The sequence below is a fragment of the Saimiri boliviensis genome, chromosome 18 (genome assembly GCF_048565385.1).
Source record: "Saimiri boliviensis isolate mSaiBol1 chromosome 18, mSaiBol1.pri, whole genome shotgun sequence".
NCBI lineage: Eukaryota > Metazoa > Chordata > Mammalia > Primates > Cebidae > Saimiri > Saimiri boliviensis.
In genome coordinates this window covers 12,528,624-12,551,148 of record NC_133466.1, presented here as the reverse complement: position 1 = coordinate 12,551,148, position 22,525 = coordinate 12,528,624, and the positions used below count along the sequence as shown (strand labels likewise).

At 53.2% G+C, this 22,525-nt stretch overlaps 1 protein-coding gene across 1 annotated transcript; it reads left to right on the top strand.

Annotated features, from left to right (window-relative positions):
- The first annotated feature begins 16,883 nt into the window (after positions 1-16,883).
- OLIG2 (oligodendrocyte transcription factor 2) lies at positions 16,884-20,193 on the top strand. Its single transcript, XM_039480516.2, has 2 exons — positions 16,884-17,051; positions 17,815-20,193. Exon 2 carries the CDS (start codon positions 17,877-17,879, stop codon positions 18,846-18,848), a length of 972 nt encoding a protein of 323 aa, XP_039336450.1. The 5' UTR covers positions 16,884-17,051; positions 17,815-17,876; the 3' UTR covers positions 18,849-20,193.
- Positions 20,194-22,525: the final 2,332 nt, after the last annotated feature.

Below are 22,525 nucleotides of genomic sequence, written 5' to 3'. Positions count from 1 at the left end.
ACACCAGACATCCCCACCGGCTGCCCCATCCTGCATCTCCCCTTCAATGGGTCCAAACAGCAACTCTTCCTCATGGATTCTCCATCGCAGTGGATGAGATGGGGTGATCTCATCCATCCGGCCGTTCAGGCTTAGAAAACTAACAAAATCCTCCACTACTCTGCAACTCCACTTGTCCATATGGAGCCAATCATCAAAGCTTGCCAATTTCACCTGCTAAAAATGTCTTCCATCCCTTCCCTTTTCTTCAGGTGTCTGCCCCTGCCCAAGGTTGGGGTCTGGGTTCCTCTGCTAGGGCTGCCACGATAAGGTAGCACAGACTGGGTGGCTTAAACGGCAGAAAGGTATTGTCTCACAATTCCGGAGGCTGGAAGTCTGAGGCGAAGGTGTCAGCAGGGTTGGTTTCTTCTGAGGCCTCTCTCCTTGACTTGTGGATGGCCGTCTTCTCCACGTGTCTTCACATGGCCTCCCCTCTGTGTGTATCTGTGTCCTAATCTCTTCCTCTTATAAGGACACCAGTCATATTAAATTAAGGGCCCACCCCATAGACCTCATTTTAACTTAATTACATTTTTAAAGACCTTATGTCCAAATACTGTCACATTCTTAGGTACTGCGGGTTAGGATTTAAACATACAAGTTTGGGGCAGGGAAACACAGCTCAACCCATAGCAGGGTCCTTGTCATCGCTCACCTTCACTCCCATGAAACCTTGCATTTACTAAGCTTTCTACAATGATCAGATCCTGTATTTTTCAAATGTTCTACCAATGACCATGTATGACTTCTATTACCAGAAAAAAAGCTCATCAATAAATGATTTTGAAGAAAATGGTGGCGGTCTCCATCCAGATCAGAGATGTCTCCTTAGAGACAGAACTGTCTGTTCTGTTTTAAGCTTCTTCTCCTTTGTCGTGTTTCTCCACGTTCCATCCTCTGACTCAAATCTGGGTTCTCCTCTTCTGTTTCCTTTTCCCAGGCTGGTGAGTCAGCTGGACAGTCATCTGGGTCTGGAGTTGGGGCCACACTCTTCGGCGTCACATTCCAGACAGCAGAAACAGTGATGAGCACGGGGCATCTAAATGGGGCCGTGAGTCAGTTTGTGCGTTGTCAGGCAATACAGTCTGGATATTTGCTCCCACCAAATCTCACGTTGAAATTTGATCCTCAATGTTGGAGGTGGAGCCTGGTGGAAGGTGTTCAGGTCATGGGTCATGAGGGCAGATCCCTCATTGAATGCCTTGGTACCATCTTCTTAGTAATGAATGAAGATGGTATCACTCTATTGGTTCCTGTGATAACTGATTATTTAAAAAGAGCCTGGCACCTCTCTCTTCCTCTCTCCTCTTCCTTCCTCTCTCACTATGTGATGCCTGCCCCCTTTCACCTTCTGCCATGATTGGAAGCTTCTGAAGCCCTCACCAGAAGCAGATGCTGGCACCACACTTCTTGTACAGCCCGAAGAACCATGAGCCAAATAAACCTCTTGCCTTCGTAAATCACCCAGCCTTAGGTGTTTCTTTATAGCAACACAAACAAGCAAAGACAGCAGGGAAGAGTGAAACCCATTCTGAAATTGAAACATGGCGAATGTTCTTCAGTGTACATAATACATTTCGTGGAATTTTAGCCTAATTCTGCAACTTGGAACACTTTTGTCCACTGCCTATTTGGGGACAGGAGGTAATGGGGACATGGAGCCCTCTCTGTGTCCATCCATATTTCAGCCCTTCAGGGGGCTTTGCCAGACAAGTTGCACCTCACTCTGGATGGGCCTCTGGACATCACGAGACATCAATGGTGCCAAAGCACCATACTAGATTTCAACAGAGGCAGCCTGCATGGCCCTTCAGAGGATGAAGGCTGGATCCTGGTCCCTGACATAGAGATTCTAAAGCCCTCTCTCAGCTCACTGTTCAGAATATGTGGATCTCCCCCTTGCAGGGTTCTGGCCCTCAGGAAACTTATGCCTACCCTCTAAACTTCTACACTTCTACCCTGACTCCCACCCTCCACAAAACCAGGGAGATGGAGCCCCAGCTGCGCTGTCTCAGTCAGGATCCCAGCAGGAAATAGCACACCCATGTTCAGATACTTGGAGAGGGGCTAATTTACAAAGGGATTTATTACCACAATGGGGCCAGATGGTAGAGAAGCTACAAGACATAGTAGAGAGGCCAGGAGCTAGCAGTGCCAGAGCTGTCCCCAAAGAGCAAGGGGAAGGAGAATTTTCCAGAACCCAGAGGAAAGAGAGTTGTGCAGAAAAGGCTGCCTTGGAAGGAACCGTGACTTACTACTAGGGACATGGCGAAGTGCAGGAGACATCACAGGGAGGAAGCCGAGCAGACAAATGGCTCCGTCTCCTACCTGTACCAGGTTGACTGAGCCCAGCTGGAGAAACCTTGCATTTACTAAGCAGAGCATGGGGCGGCGGTGGGGGAGAGTGAACCCGCCAGAGGTGAGGCCAAAGGCAGTCACCTCGCCATCACCACTGAGCCGGCTGCGCTGTCTCACCTCCAACCAGTGGCTGAGTCTTTACTCTGGAGGCGCTTCCTAGCATTACCATAACAAACTGCTACCAACTTCATAGTTTAAAACAGCAGATATTTATTCTCTCATAGCTCTGGAGGGAAGAAGTTCAAAAGCAAGGTGCTGGTCGGAGTGCATTTTCTCTGAAGGCTTTAATGGGGAATCCTTCCTCGCCTCTTCCAGACTCTGGTGGCCCCAGGTGTTTCCTGGCCTGCTACTGCATCACCTCCATCTTTGCCCCCGTCCAGCCTTCTCCTCTGGCTGCATCTTCTCCTCTTCTGTCTGTCTCAAATCCGCCTCTGCCTTCCTCTTATACAGACACTTGTCATTGGATTTAGGGCCTGCCTGGTAATCCAGGATCATCTTATCTCAAGATCCTTAACTTAATAACATCTGCAAAGATCCTTTGTCCAAGCAAGGACACATTCACAAGTTCTAGGGATCTTCACATAGTTTTTTTTTTTTTTTCTTTTTTTTTTCGGGTGTTGGGGGCGGTGCACCATTCAATCCACTACAAGGGGCAAGTCTCTTAATCCTTGGAAAACAGTCCTGGGAGGAAGCCCTACACCATCAGAAGACCTGTTGACTCCTGCTCAAATCCATACCCCAGACCTCTGAGGACTCTGCCCCCACTGCAAGGAGACTCAGGTGGCAGGTCCTGCCTGAATCAGTGTCAGTATAAGGGGCCTAGGGCAGTTTATTGACCATGTCAGCCCCTAGGGGAAGATAGACCCAATGCTGAAAGTGGGGTGTTAAAGTCTCCAGCTATTACTGTACTGGGGTCTGTCTCTCTCTTTAACACTAATAATATTTACTTTCTATCTCTGCTTGCTCTAGTGTTGGGTGCGTGTATATTTACAATTGTTATATACTCTTGCTGAATTGATCCATTTACATTATGCTATCTGCCATCCTATGCCAACCACTTCACATCAGCTTTCTGCTAAGAGCTCTACCCGCACTGTCCTTTGCTGAGACATGTTAACCTCAGCTGCCAGCCCTAGGCCCAAGATCCAAAAGCTATGCTGGATGTAATGATGACCTCCCAGATCTTTTCCGGAAACATCCACTGGTTCTTGAGAGCATTCACAGCTGCTCTAAAATTGGTCAGAGCAGCTAAAGGTATACTTCCAAAGTGAATCAAGCATCAGTAGCAGTAGGAAAACGTAGTTCCTAGCATTTAACATAGTGATTTTTAGGCATGACAGAGATTGCTGAGTTTTTACCCTAATATTCATTCTCCTCTATTTTTACCATTCTATTCCCTGATGGGTTCCGACTGGTGGCACCTGGCCATTCATCTAAAGACTACATTTCCCAGCATTCCTTGGCATTAGGTGTAGCCATGTGACTAAGCACTGGCCAATGGAAGGGGGCAGAAGTGATTCAGGCACCCTCTGGGACCTACCTTAAAAGAAGGTGGTGTGCCCTCTACTTCCCCTTCTTCCCACTGTTGACCGGAATGCATACATGATGATGGGAGCCATAGCAGCCATCAGCACAAGAGAGGAGAGGCAACACAGGAAGGATGCCAATGCCACGGGATTAAAAGACACTGTGGAACCACCGTCTTGACTGAGGGATGCTCCATACAGGCTGTTACATGACAGAGAAATGTTGGCACAGCTGTTAGGCTGAGATGAAAGTTCATGGGTAAGTGATTTATCAATAAAAACACTTCCAGTGAAGGCTGCTAAGGGAGTGTGTGGGGAACTAAGCCAAAGAGGAAGCCAAGAAAGACTGAAATCTCAGGCATAAGTCCTGCTAAAGAGGCTGGGCTTCTGCCTGAACCCGCAAGGGACCTCTGGAGTAAAAATTGTGCCTTGGCCCAGAGCTAGTACACCTTGCACCATCATTGCACTCAGCTCTCTCCATGGTCAGCAAAGCATCCCCAGAAGTCCGAGCACAGTCCTGTGAAGATGAGTTAAAAATGTTGGCCATTGAAAGAGAAAGCACACCAAAGCCTAAAGGCATTCACAAAAAGGGTAAAAAAGAACTAGAGTGGATGTTTCTGGGCAGATGTCTTTGTTATGCTCAAAAGCATAAAACGAGAAGGAGTGAAGGGGCAACCAGGACCGACAACATCTGCTGCATAAGCTGGCCTAGGGTGAGTACTGATCACCAACATGACTTCCTGCCTGGTATCACGAGTGCCCAGAACATGCTCACTCACCCCTCCCTTAGAGCATCCTCTGAAGTGAGGGACAGCCTCCTAATACTGCAATATTATGTGAACCTGGAGTTTTGTGATGATTCTACCCAGAGTAGCAGTCAGGATTCAAACTCAGTTGATATAACAAAGACATCTGCAACAGAGAGCTAGCCTTCCAGATAATCAGGAGTCCCTACTCAGAGTTCAAAAGTCTGTTACCTTAGGTTAGTATCTGGCTTTGGTGCATTAGGAAAACCAACATGATGGCTTCAACAAAGCAGAAGGGTTAGTTCTCTCGTGTAGGAGACCAAAGCATTGATCCCCAGCAAATCTGGCACCCATAGTATAAGGGATCTAGGCTCCTTCTCTCTTCATGCTCTTTTATATGTGGCCCCACGGCCAACATATGATCCTCAGTGGCTCTTCCAGCCTTCACCATCATGGAGGTTGGGATTCTGCCCAGCTGGGAAATGAGAATCAAATGAGAAGAACATGCTCTCTCTCTCAAAGGATGCCTCTGGAAGTTGCCCATACCACTTCTGTTTACTTCCTACTGGCCAGAACTTGGTCACAAAGGGGGTTGGGAAATGTAAGGAGGCTGGGATACGTAGTGTTTATTCCAGGTGGCCACATGCCCAACCAAAAAGTCTATTTCTACGCAGAAAGTGGAACAGATTTGGAGGAGCAATCAGCGATGTTTGCCACACCACCATATGCTTAGGGAGCTCCTATGTTAATCGCATGCACTCTAACTACCTCTCAGGGCTCTGGAGGGAATCAAAGAAATTGTAATAATAATTATGACTGGGCCAGGCGCGGTGGCTCATGCCTGTAATCCCAGCACATTGGGAGGCAGAGGCAGGCAGATCACAAGATCAGGAGATTGAGACCATCCTGGCTAACACAGTGAAATCCCATCTCTACTAAAAATACAAAAAATTAGCTGGGCATGGTGGTGCGTGCCTGTAGTCCCAGCTACTCAGGAGGCTGAGGAAGGAGAATTGCTTGAATCCAGGAGGCAGAGGTTGCAGTGAGCCGAGATCCCACCTGGGCGACAGAGCAATACTCTGTCTTAGAATAAAAACTATGATGATGATGATGATGATCATAATTACTTTGAGCATGAAGTTTGAGAGCAGAGATGCTTCAGGACCTCAGCACCTGTGACAGTTCATGGCACAGGAAAGGAGCTCAGTAAACATCTGTTGAACTGTTTACTTTTTACTTAAGATGTAAATATTCCTCAGCAGATAGAATGCATTGACACACCTCGGCTGCTCAACCAGCTCCTTGGAAAAGTCGCCAGTAAATCTTTGGAAGGATTGGAAATGGTCCCAAATGTTGAAATTGAGTGTAATTTGTCGCATTGATGTTTTGAGAAGGGAAGTGACACTTTATTAGTCTCCCCTGTAGCGCACAGTGGTCAGTCTTGTCACCTATTCTGACATCCAAATTAGAAAACACCTTTTCCCTGGACTCAGGAAAATAAAAGTTGAGCATTTAAATTAGCTGTCAGTCAGGCAGTCTCTCTTATACATTGCAACATAAATGGGGACAACAGTGAAGTGACAATTTGGTAACATCTACCACAATTACAATGCACAGATTATGTGGCCCAATAAAGCTAATTCCAGGGATTTATCTTTATGGTATACTACACATCTACGCACATGCAGATGAAGATTTGCCAGGTATTTCACGGGAGCCTTTTTATTTTGTAATACTAAAAAGCTGGAAACATTCTAAATGTCTTTTGAGAGGCCACTAACTGTCGATAATACACCTATAACATGTTGGGGATTCCAGCTAGCTGGGAGATGAGAATGGAATGAGAATGACATGCTCTCTCTCTAGAAGGATGCCAAGAATGAAGACAGAAGAAACCTGGGTCCCTGACACTATGGGTGGCAGACCTGCTGGGAACAAATGGTCTGGTCTCTTAGATGAGAGAACAAACCCTTCCGCTTTGTTAAACATATGTTTATTACTGATAGCTAGTGAGCCGTCGAAAGACATTATGGCATGCCCATATTACAAAAGGATGGAAATATTTTTAAGGAAGAAGCTTTTAACAGGGAACTAAAAAGCCATCTCCAGGACACTAACTGGAAAAAAGCAAGATGGAGAACAGTGTCTATAGTGTGTTACCATCTGTTTAAAGAGGGTAACAGAGTGTATGTATTTATATTTGCTTAGATTTGCATAGAATGTCTCTTGAAGGATAGACAAAAGAATGACTTAGCAAGAGAACTGGGGGAGCAAGTGTAGTAAGCAAACTTTGCATTATATGTTTTTGAATTTTGAACTATGTGAATATATCACATATTCAAAAATAATCAAACATAGTAGCTCATTAGCTTCATCTAGTGGTCTTATATATATTCTTTAAAATATGTCTGTCTAGATCCCTCTAATTGATTGCCCTACAAATAGGAGAGAAGAAATACTATTGCTTTTGCAATTACAGTAGGAAAAAGTGTACCCGTCTGTACATTTCAGAAAGTGCCTAAAAGTACCAGATTCTGAGGCCAGCTTAGAGAATTTTATTCAGTGCGGGAAGCATCTTGATCTCCCATCATCTGGGGCACTGAGTGTCCTACCTTCTCTGTGACTGAGGAAAAAAAAAAATGCATCATAACGAGCCAGACGGCTTTTTTGCGGTGTGTGGCGGAGCGGAGGTGGGTGGGAGGGTCCTCATTTTGATTGGGCAAATAATTTTTCCTGCACCTCTGACCAATCTGGTGAGGATGTTTGAGAAACAATTTTTTTTTTTGAGACATTCTCACTCTGTCACCCAGGCTAGGGTGCAGTGGCATGACCTTGGCTTACTGCAACCTCTGCCTCTCGGGTTGAAGTGATCCTCATGTCTCAGCCTCCTTAGTAGCTGGGATTATAGCTCCCACCACCACACCCAGCTAGTTTTTTAGTAGAGTCGGGGTTTCACCATGTTGGCCAGGCTGGTCTTGAACCCCTGACCTCAGGTGATTCACCTGCTCTGGACTTCCTAAGTGCTGGGATTACAGGTGTGAGCCATGGCACCCAGCCCCAAGGAACAAATGTATTCTAAATATGAGCTGCATCTGTGTGTGTGCGTGTGTGTTTGTAGGTTTAGAAAGAGCATTCTCTAGTGGAGAGAGCAAGGTACAGAAACAACAGTGGACAGAGTATGCAACCATTTGTGTGGGGGAAAAAAAGAAGAGAGAGAGAGATCTTTAGATATGCTTTGTACTTGCAAAGAATATTTATAGAATACACAAGAAACTGTAACAGTAGTTGCTTCTGGGGACCTGGGAGAAGGAGATCAGTTGTACCAAGGAGACTTACTTTTAATCAAATACCTTGTATATTCCCGGAGTTTTACGTCAGACATGTGCTTCACAGCACCTATTCATAACATGTTTTTATTGTTGTTTTGAGACGGAGTCTCGCTCTGTTACCCAGGCTGGAGTGCAGTAGTGCGATCTCAGCTCATTGCAACCTCTGCCTCCCTGATCCAAGCAATTCTCCTGCCTCAGCCTCCCTGGTATCTGGGATTACAGGCACCTGCCACCACGCCTGGCTAATTTTTTAGACACAGGGTTTCACCGTGTTGGCCAGGCTGAGCTGGAACTCCTGCCTTCGTGATCTGCCCACTTCAGCCTCTCAAAGTTCTGGGATTACCTGTGTGAACCACCGCGACTGGCCTCAAGACAGGTTTTAAAGAGGAGGGAATGTCAATTTATATGATGTCACTCCTTCCCTCCCTTCCTCCTTCCCTCACTCCCTCCCTCCCACCCTGCCTCCCTCTTCCTTCACTTCATCCCCCCTCCCTCCCCCTCTCCCTCCTTCCCTTCCTTCCTTCTTTTCCCCATTCCTTCTTTCCTTCCTTCCATCTGTCCTTCCTTCCTTCCACCCTCCCTCCATCCCTCAACCCCCCTTTGCTATTTCTTTCTTAGTGCAAACGGTAAACACCACTTAAATAGCATGGCCTCTTTTGAGACAAATGCCTTCGATTCAACCTAGAAGCAGATGACCTTTTGTTGTCATTGTTGGAAGTGGGGAAAGAAACAAGAAATCAATGTCTAAAACGCCCACATTTTGTAAAGTCACAGAACCCAAGTTCTGCCTGGTCATGGTTGCAGTGGAGGAACGTCTTGCTCCCACCTTAAAAGTCACTCTTCCTTGAGCCAACTAAGTCACTTCAAGACCAGTGGGCTCAGCTTTCCACACACATCTGCCTCTTCTTTGGGCAAACTGGGAACCAGTTTTTCCCTCTGTATCTGCAGGAAAAGACTCCTCAAAGGAGAATGAGCTCTGGACACAGAGCACCAAAGGGCCCAAGAGAAGAGCAAGAGTAACCGAGCAAGAGAACTGGGTGGCTGGGGGACCAAGTGCAGTAAGCAAACTGCATTTTATGTTAGTCTTATGTGCACACAGTGGAAAACGGATTTCAGGATTCCAGTTCTAGCCAGTTTTTCAGGACTGAACAGGCCCCTGGGCAAAGGAGAGGAGGGTCCAAAGGCAATTGAGTGACGCAGCGCTACACAGTTGAAGGGGGCTGAGTGGGTCTTGTTTTTATATAGAAAGATGTGTACGAGGTGCTGGAAATGAAAAAAAAAAAAAAAAAAAAGCAGGTTACAAAGTTTGTATACAACCAGGCTGCAAGGGCATTCGTCAAAATCTTGACAGTAGTTGGGAGGGGCAGAGGTGTTAGAATGGTAACGGTGACATTTGCTTTCTGTACCATTTCAGTTTTTGTTTGTTTGTTTACAATGCACGTGCATCTTTTCAACAGCATGCTTGAGCGTTATTTAACAGGTGGTCTAGGGGTTTGGAGGTACACCTATTCATGTGGTCTGGGAGGGGTTGCTGAATCTCAAGGAAATGCCCTCGCGAGCTTCAGAAGGAGGGTCTGTGTCTGGGACTGGGCGATCCCGGGACCTTGGGGAGAAGAGCAAATCGTAGCATGAGCCCCAGAAGATGCAGAGCGGGGCTTCCCAAACGCCGCTGTGCCGGTGCACCACCTGAGGACCTCGGCCTAGGTAGATTGGGTTTCGGTGAATCGGGGTGGGCTCCAGACATTTTACTTCCAAGGAACGCTCACGCTCACGTCCCGGGACCACAGGTCTGGAAGGAGGCGCGGGGAGCCTTCCTGAGGTCCCTGGTTCTCAAGAGGCGGGCAGAAGGAAGGAAAATCAAAGACAGAATTTAGATGTATGTATTGGAGGGAAATTTTGGAGGAAGGGGGAGCGCGGGAGCTCGCCCAGCCTCCTCTCCTGTCCTTCCCGCCCCCTAGTCCAAACCCAAAACCAAGGCCAGGCGCGCCTCGCAGGGACCCCCGACCTCTGCAGCAAAGCTGCGGGCTGAACCCAACCGGCACAAACTGCGGGCCGCTGACCCCTCACGGCGGCGAGTTGGCGGCGCTGGCCTGCAGCCCGGGGACCACGCGGCGGAGGCTACCCCGAGCGGTGGCCCCGCGGCTCTGGGGAGGCGCGGCTCCGGAGTCCTCCCAGCGGCTGCGGAATCCTCAGCAGCTGCGCGTTCTGGCAGCGCGGGGCTAGGACGTCGGGGTGCGGAGGGCCGTCTCCGGGTGCCCCGCCGCGCCTTCGATCGCCGCGCAGCGTCCCGCACTCCCGCGATGGCCTGGGGCGGCCCGAAGCCCGGGGGCAGCTGCCGGCCCCTCTCCGGCTCCGCGGACCCAGCTCAGGCGGGAGGGCAGCGGGTCCTGGCGTGGCCCAGGAAGCCCGGGAGCCGCCCTCTGGCATCAGTCAGTCCCGGGGCAACCCGGAGCGCGGTAGACACTGGGGAGGCGTCGTCTAGGAGGGGCCCCGGGGTCTCACAGTACCGACGGCTAGCGGGGAGGAGAGAACGGGTTGCCACCCCTTCCCCAGAAGGCCGGCAGTGAGCAGCCCAGGGCCTCTTCAGGCATTTTTGAAACTGGATTAACTAGGGGAGAAATCGTGGCACTGAAGTCATCGTGAATGTCTATTGCGCTGTGTGGAAACTCCGGTAAAACTCTTTGAGCAACTGTCTTAGCACCAGCTCTTCCACGTGTGCAGCCCTTCTGAGCCCGTCCCTGTCCTGGACCCACCACCCCCACCCCCGACCCGCAAAGCAGGTCCGGGCACTGTGAGGACCCTGGCGGTAAAGGAAGCCAGACCCTTACAACACAGCGAGAGGAAGTCAGACCTGCGTCTGGGGGCGTTCTGGGTGCTACAGGGACTCAAGGAGGGGTGGCCGGGCAGGCAGACCCCTGGACGGCTAGGACTAGACGCTCAGAGGGACGGGAGGAAGGCGTGTGGGGATGGGGGAGCTGGGGTAGGTGAGGGAAGATGGGGAAAGCGCTGGCCCACCCAGTGTGGGAGGAGTAGAGGAGAAGCCGGCAGGGGCCAGGTTGGACCCTGTATCCCGGGTTAGAGTGCTTGGACTTGATCCTGACTGGCGCTGGGGAGACCTGTTGCTATTATTATGTGCACAGTATCAAGATCTCTAAAGAAAATCGTCCCCAGCCTCATCCTTCAATAGTAAACTAGGTGGTCCACCCCGTGCTCCCAGGGGAATGACCCAGTGCTCTCTGAGGTTAGGGGGATGGAGAGAGGGCTGAGCACGCTGGGGACCCAGGGAGAAAGGGAACGTAGTCAAATTTCTGTAAAAATATGACCACCACAGAGTTAGGCTGGGGGATGGGATGGGACTCTGCAGAGTCTAACAATCTGACCCGATGCCACAGGCACCCGCAGCTTTTGGGATTCGAGGATAACCCTGGCGACCCAGGATCCGGGGCTGGAGTCTCCTCACTAGCTCTTCCTCTCTCTGGCTTCTGACCGCCTGTTCCCATCTCACGGGTTTCATTGACACGTGGGCATTTGGGGTCCCAAATGTAAAGGATGCCCAGGCACAAAGTCTTCCCCTGTACCCCGAGGGAAATCTCCCTCTGTACCCTGAGGTGAGAGGTTTCATACTCTCCATGCGTGCAACAACCCCGGGCCCAGGGGAACACTGGGCCCCAAGCCTCCCGTCCCTGGAAATCTGCAGCGCAGAGGGGTCACCTATTCATAGCCTGGATGAGCCTCTCCTGAACGTGGAGGCCTGCTGCCTCCTCCCACTGAGGGTCTGCGGTAGTCCTCCAGTCCAGTCGGGGTTTCTGGTTCACATCATAACCCAATGGACTTGCCAGCCAGCCAGAGACACCCCTGCAGGAAACCCCTGACCTGTTTACCTGATCCTCCACTCTCAGGATTCATCACAACTTGTGGAAGGGGGTGGCCTCTGGTAGGGTGGAGCACTCCATCAAAGCCAGTGTGTGCCTAGCACCTCGTAGGGTGGGGTGCAGAGAAGGGAGGGGTGGGACGAAGCCCTAGAAGCCTCAGGCACTTGGGATCTGGTGGGCTGGAGGCTGAAGCCCACCCCTGCCTTGGCCCCAATTGTCAGTATCTTCATCTGTAAAATGGGAACAACGTGTCTTCCTCCTAACCCCAAAGGGGCTGCTGTGAAGATTAGCTGAGATAGCTGTTTGCAAGCTGAGCTCAGTGAAAGTTCACTGCGCCCCCTTCAGTCCTATCCCAATATATACCCACTGCGAAGGTGGAGGGCAGCTTAACTTCAAGGGAACTTCAAGGATAGCCAGGTGGCTGTCAACCCAGCTTTCCCAGACGGGATCGAGATCCTGACAGAGGGGTTGACTGGAGGGGCGGTTGCTGGTTTGGGCTTTGTTAGGTTGATTTTTTGTTTGTTGCCCTTTAGTTTCCGTGGGGCAGCCCCCCTCCCTGCAAGCTTCAGGCCTTTCTCTGGAATGCTCCTGGAGCCCAGCCTCTGCTGGCCCCCCCGAGCTTAAACCAAACCAGCTCAGGGGATCCTGGGTTCCCACTGCATCACTGTGAAGACAAAAATTACAAGGGGATGGCATCATTTGGTTCTTACACTCGAACTCTCCCAGCAGACACCTTGGAAGCCACAGGTAGCTTCTAGAAACCCATTTTATGAATGAGAACCTGAGGTGGAGAAAGGACAGCTGGAGATCTCTACCTCCCTAAGCCCACACTCCCTGTCTCCCCCACCTCCAGGATCTCCCTGGCCTCGGCCCTCTGCCGGCAGAATCTTGGGCAAATGGCTGCAGCTTCCTCTGAGAGTCAGTTTCCCTGTCTGTAAAATGGGAGTCATGCCTTCCTCCCATGGCCAGTGAGACTAAATCAAATGATGTCTGTCAAGACACCTGAAACTCCTGGCACAATTTCGGTTGCCTTTAAGTGGTCACAATTGTCATTAGATGGAAGTCGACAGCCCAGTCGTTCTAAAGGCGCCCATATACTCCAAAATCCAGATTACAGACCCGATAGTTTATCATATACAGCGAACAAACACATAACACATCTTTGCCTGCATTTACATGCATTTTGTTGACCATGTTTTACACAAGTCCGCGCGCACATCTGCACGTTTGTGCACTCTGAAGTATTTACTAAACACCTGCCAAGTGCCAGGACCCATCCTCCGCACCCAGCGTGAGCTGTCCTGGACCGGTCCGGAGAGCCGCGGTTCCCACCAGCCGCGCTGACCCTGGACGACTCTTGGAGCTGTGTTGTGAAAAAGACACGCCGGCGCGGTGGCTCAAGCCTGTAATCCCAGCACTTTGGGAGGCCGAGGCGGGTGGATCACGAAGTCGAGAGATCGAGACCATCCTGGTCAACATGGTGAAACCCCGTCTCTACTAAAAATACAAAAAAATAGCTGGGCATGGTGGTGCGTGCCTGTAATCCCAGCTACTCAGGAGGCTGAGGCAGGAGAATTGCCTGAACCCAGGAGGCGGAGGTTGCGGTGAGCCGAGATCGCGCCATTGCACTCCAGCCTGGGTAACAAGAGCGAAACTCCGTCTCAAAAAAAAAAAAAAAAAAAAAAAAAAAAAGACACGCCGTTTGCTTGCAGAGTTCTGACTTCTAAGGGGTCGTGTCCCACACGTTTGGGAGCCAAACGCTGTCCTTCAGGAGCGATGGCTGCAATGTCTTTTTCTTTCCTTTCCTTTCCGGTGCCCGGAGCCTTGCCTCCCACCGCCACCCCTGGTTAGATCTGCGCAAGAACGTCGTTCTGTTTGGCAGCCAGGCGGAGATGCAGCCTGAATGTGAGCAGGAACTCGGAGAAGGGAAGGGGGAGAACCAGAAAGAAGGCCCGGGAGGGACCCGGGAAGCAGTGGGAGGTCTGCGCCCTGGAGCCCCGAGAGAGCCGGCCGGTTTGGCACCGGCTCCCCCTAGGCCGCCCGGCGGTCCAACAAAGGCCGGCCCCGACACGCACCCGGTCTTTTGTGGGAGAGAAACACAAAGAAGAGGGAAAAACACGGAGGAGGCCCACAGCACCAGGACATGGAGGCCAGCCAGGAACTCCCGCAGCCGGGGCCCATTAGCTTCGGCAAGTGAGCACTCCATTCCCCAGAAAAGGGCCCCAGCTGCGCGCTCTGGTGGGAACCGCGGTACCTGGGACCCGCACAAGACGTCTACCTCGGGCTCTGGACGCAGGACCCGGACAAGCGCTGGGGACGCCTCCAGGACGCACCCGGGCAAGCTCGGGCAGCGGGATCTAATTTCTGGTTATTCTTGGGAGAGGGTGTTGAGGCACAGGAGATACCGTGAGAGAGGTGTTGAGCATCCGATTGGCACTAGGGCTAAGGGAGCCCAAAGGGGACACAGACTTCCCCCACTTCCCAAGTTACTCTGGCGAAGGGAGGATGTTTGGGGGAGGCCGCCGGGTGAAGGGGCCAGCAGCAGTATAGAGCTGCAGCCTGTGCTTCCCGCGTGGGGAGTGAGGACAGCGAGGTGCCACTGCACAGCCCCAGAACATCCACGGCCGCCTGGGCCCGGTGGTGCGGGGCAGGCTAGGGCCTGGAGCGTCCTACGACAGTGCGTCCACGCGGAAACCTGGCTAGCAAGCCAGCTCTCCTGCCTTCGGACTCTGCCTTCCAGGCCCTAGACTCGCGCAGTGCCAGGATGGGCACCTCGACTTTCACGCCTGACTCCCAACTCCAGCCGCTGGCCGGAGAGTGCAAAGAACCTCAGACCGCGTGCTCTCACCGCCGCAGGCCGGACGCAGGACAGACACCAGTGGGCAGCAACAAAAAAGGAAACCGTGTTCCGGGACACGTGCCGGCGGCTGGACTAACCTCAGCGGCTGCAACCAAGGCGCGCGCACGCTGCGCCTGCTGCTGTTTATTAGCTACACTGGCAGGCGCACAACTCCACGCCCCGGCTGGTGGCCCCACAGCGCGCACCTCCACACAAATCCTCCCTGCGGTTGGCGGGGCAGGCCCGAAGGAGGCAACTTCAAATGCCGAGCCCTTTCTGATCCCCACCCCCGCTCCCTGCATCGTCCGTGTGACAGATTCTACTAATTGAACGGTTATGGGTCATCCTTGTAACCGTTGGACGACATAACACCACGCTTCAGTTCTTCATGTTTTAAATACATATTTAACGGATGGCTGCAGAGCCAGCTGGGAAACACGCGGATTGAAAAATAATGCTCCAGAAGGCACGAGACTGGGGCGAAGGCGAGAGCCGGCTGGGCTGCTAGCGTAGACCTCAGAGGGAGACATATCTAGAACGAGGGGCAGAAACCTGGGTTTCTTTCTGTATTTGTTTATTTTGTAACTTTGCTGCTTGAAGACCAATTGTTTACTATGCTTATTCGTTTGCTTGTTTTTAAAATCGTACTTGCACATTAAAAGCTCCCCAGCAAGGAAACTACCCCCAACATCCTCACACTCCCCAGGAGACTGTGTGCCTGTGTGCGCGAGCTCTCAGTGTCAAGCACTAGCATTCGAAATCTGCAGAAACAAATTTCTGAATTCGGAATGTATGGGTGTGGGAAATTCAGCTCGGGGAACAGGTTATGGGTTGAGGGAGACAGGCGGCTGGCTGCCTGTGCTGTAAGGAACCGCCAACGCCAGCACCTGCAGGGCTGCGCTGTAAAGGCTTAGCAATTTTTCCTGTAGGTTTGCCGCTGTCAGTCTTGAGTTTTCCATCTGTAAAATGGGTGAACGCATCCATACCTCAGTTACCTCAGTGAGGTGCTTCTCCAGTTGGGACTTAATGCCTCATCGTCAAGAGTTTTCAGGTTTCAGAGCCAGCCTGCAATCAGGAAAACGTGTCCCAACGGAGGGGTTTGATCTCGCTGTCTGGCCCACAGCGTGGCGAAGACTTGCCCAGGCCTGAGACTTCTCTTTGCAGTTCCAGAAAGCAGGTGACTGGGGCGGAAGGCTCTTTACTAAGCTTTTACAGCTCTTTACTAAGCGTTTACAGTCCCTGCTTGAACTACAGATGCCAGCATTGTCCCTGCCCCAAGGAGTGTGAGGGTCACAAAGATGATACTGAAATTTGCTATCATCCGGCTCCCCTGCTAATAAGTGGAGGGGTATTTAACTACAGGCACGACTCTGTCCTTGTGCTGGTGCAGTTACTGTACGGAAATAACCCGTCCCTGTACCCACACCATCCTCAACCTAAAGGAGAGTTGTGATTTCTTTTAAGACTTCCGGAGTCCGTCCCCTCCCGGCTTGCCCGCCCTCTGCCCCTCAAGGCCCTGCCCCCAGCTGGGGGCGCTACCGGCCGCCCGCGGAGCTGCAGCCACGGCAACCTCCTAGAGGCGCAAGGAGAGCGCTAAGAAAGTGAGGACTTTGTGCCTGGGCATCGTTCACATTTGGTGCCCCAAATGCCCACGTGTTGATGAAACCCGTGAGATGGGAACAGGTGGTGAGAAACAAGAGAGAGGAAGACCTAGTGAGGAGACTCCAGCCCCGGATCCTGGGTCGCCAGGGCTATCCGCGCGCATCCCCAAAACTGCGGCTGCCTGCGGCATCCGGTTAGATTGTTAGACTCTGCAGAGTCCCCGTCCTATCCCATCCCTCAGCCTGACTCTGTGGTGGTCGTATTTTTACAGAAATTTGACTATGTTCCCTTTCTCCCTGGGTCCCCAGCGTGCTCAGCCCTCTCTCCATCCCCCTGGAGCCCGCCCTCCTCCTCCCCCTCGCCTCTCACTGCCTCCTCGGGTCCCTCCTCCAGTCCCTCCCCAAGAATCTCCCGGCCAGGGGCGCCCATTGGTTGTGCGCTGGGAGGAGGCGTGTGCCGGGCCTGGAGAGTTTCATTGAGCGGAATTAGCCCCGGTGACGTCAGCTTCCCAGCCCCCCGGCGGGCCCAGCTCATTGGCGCTGCAGCCCCTCCAAGATTCGCACATTGTTCCCCGCCCCCGCCCCGGCCACCGCTGCCGCCGTCGCCGCTGCCAACGGGCTATAAAACCGGCCGAGCCTGGAAAGGTGCGGATGCTCATTATAGACCGACGCAACACCAGCGCCTGGTGCCAGGTTCTCCGCTGAGGCTTTTAGGAGCGAGCTCCTCAAATCGCATCCACAGTAAGTGTCCCCGCCCCCCAGCAGTCCCAGCCTAGATCCCAGGGACCTACGCTCCTCAACTCCGCTGTGACCCAGAATGCTCCGATGCAGGGGGTCTGGGTCCCTCCTCTGCGGGCCAGTACGCCAGAACGACTTTGCTGTTCCGTCCTTCCCACACTCACCGCTGCATACCCCTCGCCAAAAGCTAGAAGTCGGGGCGACCAAAGCTCCTACTGCCCAAGCCCCAGTCAGCTGGTGAGCTCCGGTGGTCTCCGGACGCAGCGCATGGAATCTGGGCCCCAGGCGGGCTCTGGGTGCCTGTGCGTGTGCATGTGTTTGCTGCGCGGTGTCGATGGAGATAAGGTGGATCCGTTTGAGGAACCAAATCATTAGTTCCCTATTTAGCTCTTCACCCTCCCCAAAGAAAGGTCCTCACTTCCCACTCGTTTATTCCAGCCCGGGAGGCTCAGCTTTCCCATTCCTAACTGAAAGCATGAAGCCCCTAGAATGCCACCCGTACCCCGAGGGTCACCAACGCTCCCTGAAATAACCTGTTGCATGAGAGCGCAGGGGAGATGAAGAGAGCTTAACTGTAGGTACCCGCGTGCAGCTAAAAGGAAGGCTGCAGAGATAGTAGCGAGGCGGACAAGGAGCCACGCGCCACCTGTGCCTGGACCCCGCGCTGCCGTACTGCGGTGCAGGCGGGAGCAGCTTTTCTGTCTCATTCACTGATATCTCTCTATCTATCTCTGTCTCTCTCTCTTCTCCTCCTCCTCTCATGAAGTTTTCGAGTCCCAGGGAAGGAAAACCCCGCGAAAGCTGCGACGATTATCCTTCCCCGGGGCCATGGACTCGGACGCCAGCCTGGTGTCCAGCCGCCCGTCGTCACCAGAGCCCGATGACCTTTTTCTGCCGGCCCGGAGTAAGGGCAGCAGCGGCAGCGCCTTCACTGGGGGCACCGTGTCCTCGTCCACGCCGAGCGACTGCCCACCGGAGCTGAGCGCCGAGCTGCGCGGCGCTATGGGCTCGGCAGGCGTGCATCCTGGGGACAAGCTAGGAGGCAGTGGCTTCAAGTCATCCTCGTCCAGCACCTCGTCGTCCACGTCGTCGGCGGCCGCATCGTCCACCAAGAAGGACAAGAAGCAAATGACGGAGCCAGAGCTGCAGCAGCTTCGTCTCAAGATCAACAGCCGCGAGCGCAAGCGCATGCACGACCTCAACATCGCCATGGACGGCCTGCGCGAGGTCATGCCCTACGCGCACGGCCCTTCGGTGCGCAAGCTCTCCAAGATCGCCACGCTGTTGCTGGCGCGCAACTACATCCTCATGCTCACCAACTCGCTGGAGGAGATGAAGCGACTGGTGAGCGAGATCTACGGGGGCCATCACGCTGGCTTCCACCCGTCGGCCTGCGGCGGCCTGGCGCACTCCGCTCCCCTGCCCGCCGCCACCGCGCACCCCGCAGCCGCAGCGCACGCAGCACATCACCCCGCGGTGCACCACCCCATCCTGCCGCCCGCCGCCGCCGCGGCTGCTGCGGCCGCTGCCGCCGCGGCAGTGTCTAGCGCCTCTCTGCCCGGCTCCGGGCTGTCGTCTGTCGGCTCCATCCGTCCCCCACACGGCCTGCTCAAGTCTCCTTCTGCCGCCGCGGCCGCCCCTCTGGGGGGCGGGGGCGGCGGCAGCGGGGGCAGCGGGGGCTTCCAGCACTGGGGCGGCATGCCTTGTCCCTGCAGCATGTGCCAGGTGCCACCGCCGCACCACCACGTGTCGGCCATGGGCGCCGGCAGCCTGCCGCGCCTCACCTCCGATGCCAAGTGAGCCGACCGGCGCCGGCGCGTTCTGGCGAGAGGGAAGCCCGGGGGCGCGGGGAAGCGAGGACTGGCCGGCGCTGGGCTCGGGAGCTCTGTCACGGGGAGGGGCGCAGGACCGTGGACTGGGGGTGGGAGATGGTGGGGACTCCAGCATCTGGGAACCCAAGCAATGGGGGCATGCACAGAGCAGTGGGGAGTGAGGGGGATGTTCGCTACGGGACCTGATCGAGCCCTCTCTGGCTTTAATCTGCGCTGGTCCGGTAGACACCGTTTTGTGAAAAGGTACCGCTATGTTCGTTCCTCACTCGAACTCCGCCCGACCTCCGGGAGAAGATTCTAAAAACTGGTTTCCCTGAGAGCCAGTCCTGACTTCCAGACTCGGCCCTGGCCGCACTTCTTGGCGGAGGAGAGTGTTAAGGGAGGAGGACATGTGGGAACTTGCTCCCCTTCCTCCTTTCTTGGCCTGTGGGAGACTCCTGGTAGTCCCGTCGCAGAAGCAACGGCCTGGCCGCGCCCTGCAGGGTCGTCCCTGGCCCAAGGTCAGGGGCCACAAGTTAGTTAGAAGCCGGCGTTTGGTACCAGAAGCACTTACGGTCATATCCAATCTCAATATCTGGGTCAACCCACACCCTCTACGAACTGTGGCTGTTCCTTCCTGTCTCTCGTTGATTTGGGAGAATACGGTTTTCTAATAAATCTGTGGATGTTCTTTCTTCAACAGGATGATCAAGTTTACAGACATTCAGAGTAGAACCACTTGTGGATTGGAATAACCCCAAACTGCCGATTTTAAGGGCGGGTGCATTTTAGTTATTATTTTAAAATCGAAACTACCCCACCTTCTCATCTTTCCTTCTCTAAGCACAAAGTGATTTGGTTATTTTGATACCTGAGGACTTAACGGAATTAAAAGGCAGTTGCTGTGAAAACAGCTTGGGTTATTTGCGGGTTCTGTTGGCTGTTTAAAAGTTTCTTTCTTGGATGTGTAACTATATCAATGCTGAGGTAAGTGCGCGATGCTAAGCTGTTTGCTCACGTGACTGCCAGCCCTACCTGAGTCTAAGCCGGCTTTCCTCTGTTTTGGTTTATTTTTGCCACATTTAACACAAACGGTAAACTACTCCACGTCTTCCTGCGTTTGCAAACGGCCTCGGCGCTGCCTGCGTTGCACCCTGGGCTTCGTAGCGTCGCGGTGTAACATTCTTTCTCTGATCGCGCCGCCCCTCGCAGAGAGTGTATCATCTGTTTTATTTTTGTAAAAACAAAGTGCTAAATAATATTTATTACTTGTTTGGTTGCAAAAACGAAATAAGTGACTGAGTGTTGAGATTTTAAATAAAATTTAAAGTGAATTCGGGCGATTTCCATCCGTGTGCCACCCAGGAAACGGGTTCCGGACGCGATAGCGTAGGCGGGATTTGGAGATTGTTCCCCCAGTTTGGCACTAGAGACACACATGTATTATCTTTCAAACATGTTCTGAACAAATCCTCCGGGTGTTTTCCACAACTTGCTTGTCCTTATTTTTATTTTCCGACGCCTAACCCGGAACTGCCTGTCTCTTCGAGTATTGAGCTCGTTTATAAGCCGACATTTCCTTTCCAGAGCATCGAACTCTGGGACTTGGGGGTGAGTGCTGCGCCTTTGGCGGGGCGGGCGGTGGGGGTGGGGGGAGGTCTGGGCTCCCAGGGTTCCTCTCCTGTTCGATTTTTATTTCCTTTCTGCTCAGAGACGGTCTCCCACCACACCCTCCCCACAACGGGTTTCCTTGGCATCAGCTGCAGACCTGGGTTCTGCGGAGCAGTGGTGTTCCCAGCAAAGCGATTCCGGAGTATTTGGTGCAGAATCCACTAACGCTTCCATCCCTTCTCAGCGATCTCCACCACCCTCCCCCATCCGCTGCCTCCCCATCCCCCCACCCCCCACCCCACCTCCACCCCCCCCACCTCCACTCCCACCCCTGCCCCTTGAACTGCAAAGGGTCGGGTGCTCAGCCCTGCCTGGAGGAGCCCAGGCAGCGCTTTGGCCTCTGCTCTTTCCTGGGGTCAGCGCCGTCTTCCCTTGGCCATTGGGTTCTCAAAATCCAAACCTGTGATGCCAATTTAAGATGTAGTTGTGAAGAGAGATTCTGGGTAGAAATAAAAAACTTTGGCTTTCCTGGTCAAGGACAGGGCAGACCCTGTCGCAGTCTCTCCGCCCCAGGGCTGGCCTGAGAATGAGCCCCTGAAAGGACAGCAGGACAGCGGGTACCGGCACAGTAAGAACGTCCTCTGGCCAGGGCCCTCTCTTTGACAATATTTTTGGTGTCCACTGGCCAAAGGCCCCTGGATCTGGGCGTGCAGATTTCCCTGGTCAGAACCCCATTTATTGGGTCACATTGCTGAGCCTCGCTCACCCAGGCAGGCACCCTTTGCTTAGACTTGAAGATGGCTCTGTGCCCTAGCAAGGGACAGGCACTTCCTGGCCCTCCAGCAGACAGAACAGCAAGTGCCCAGGGATCAGGTGCTGTAGGCCTAGCTTTTCACCGATGGGCTTGGCTTTTTGTGAAGGCTGGGAGGGATTTGGAGAAGCTGAGTGGCTGGGGGCTGCGGAGGGGTGGAAAGCCTCCTGCCACCACCACCCCAACAGCGCCATGAGAATCCAAGAAGAAGGAAGGGCAAGGTCGTTTTTATTCCAAAATCCCATTTGAAGTGAAACTCGCAAAGAATTCAAAACTAGGTCCAGCTGTAGCCACAGACACACACAAAAGGGACTTCAGGAGGCTGGAACTTAGACCAGTGGGAGTTGAGAATCTGGCCGGTGGAAGTGGGGGTCTTGATGGCAGTTTCGGCTCTTCCACACCCAGCGCCAGGCAGGTGTGCTGGTGTGGGATCTGAGTGTGCTTGGTGTCTACATAGAAATACAGTTGTTAAAAGGCAATAAATCAAGTCTTTCCCTCCATCCCTGCTCCCAAGCTCTCAGCAGCATCTAGCCACCAGCCAGGCCAGGCAAGACGAGGCTCTCTGAAGAAGGGGGGGTTCTGTCCATCTACATTTTGGGCCATCCTTCGAACCAGCCGCCTAAACTGTGCACCCAGCTGGGGGTCTTGACCATGGTGGATGAGACTGGAGCATCTCCAGACGTGGAGGAGGAAGACAGTGGCATACACAAGCGCCGCGCAGCGCGCATCCGACAAAGCAGGTGGCTACTCGCCGAGGGTGGCCCTGGACTCGTGGGGGCCAAGGTGGGGAACTCAGGCCAGCGGCTGGGCTTTGGTTTAGGGCAGGATAAGACTGTGTGCAACCACTTTGACTTCGGTGGGCTCTTTATCAGTACCGGGCTCCTCATCAAGAGAGAGGAGGAGGGAAAGAGGTAACAGTTTCTGGGATCTGGTGCAGTCTGCCCTGGAACATCCTGAGTCCCTCTGGGGAGGGTTCGTTGGGAAATTTTCAACAGGCTGGGCTGCAGCTCAGCCTCCTCTCCAGCTCTACTGTGTGGCTCTGCGGTGCCTCTGGGTTTAGGAACTCACCACCCTCCAAGTCTTTGAGACTCTCTCCAACCCTCCTTAAGATCCTGGGAGCTCAGCTGACCAGAGCCAAGGGGCCAGTAGGCAGAACCCAAGCCTTATCCTCTGGTCTCAGCACCCCAGGGCACTGTCCCTGGGCTCCTCACTCTCTCATGTGGGCAGGAGCCACAGAGAAATGA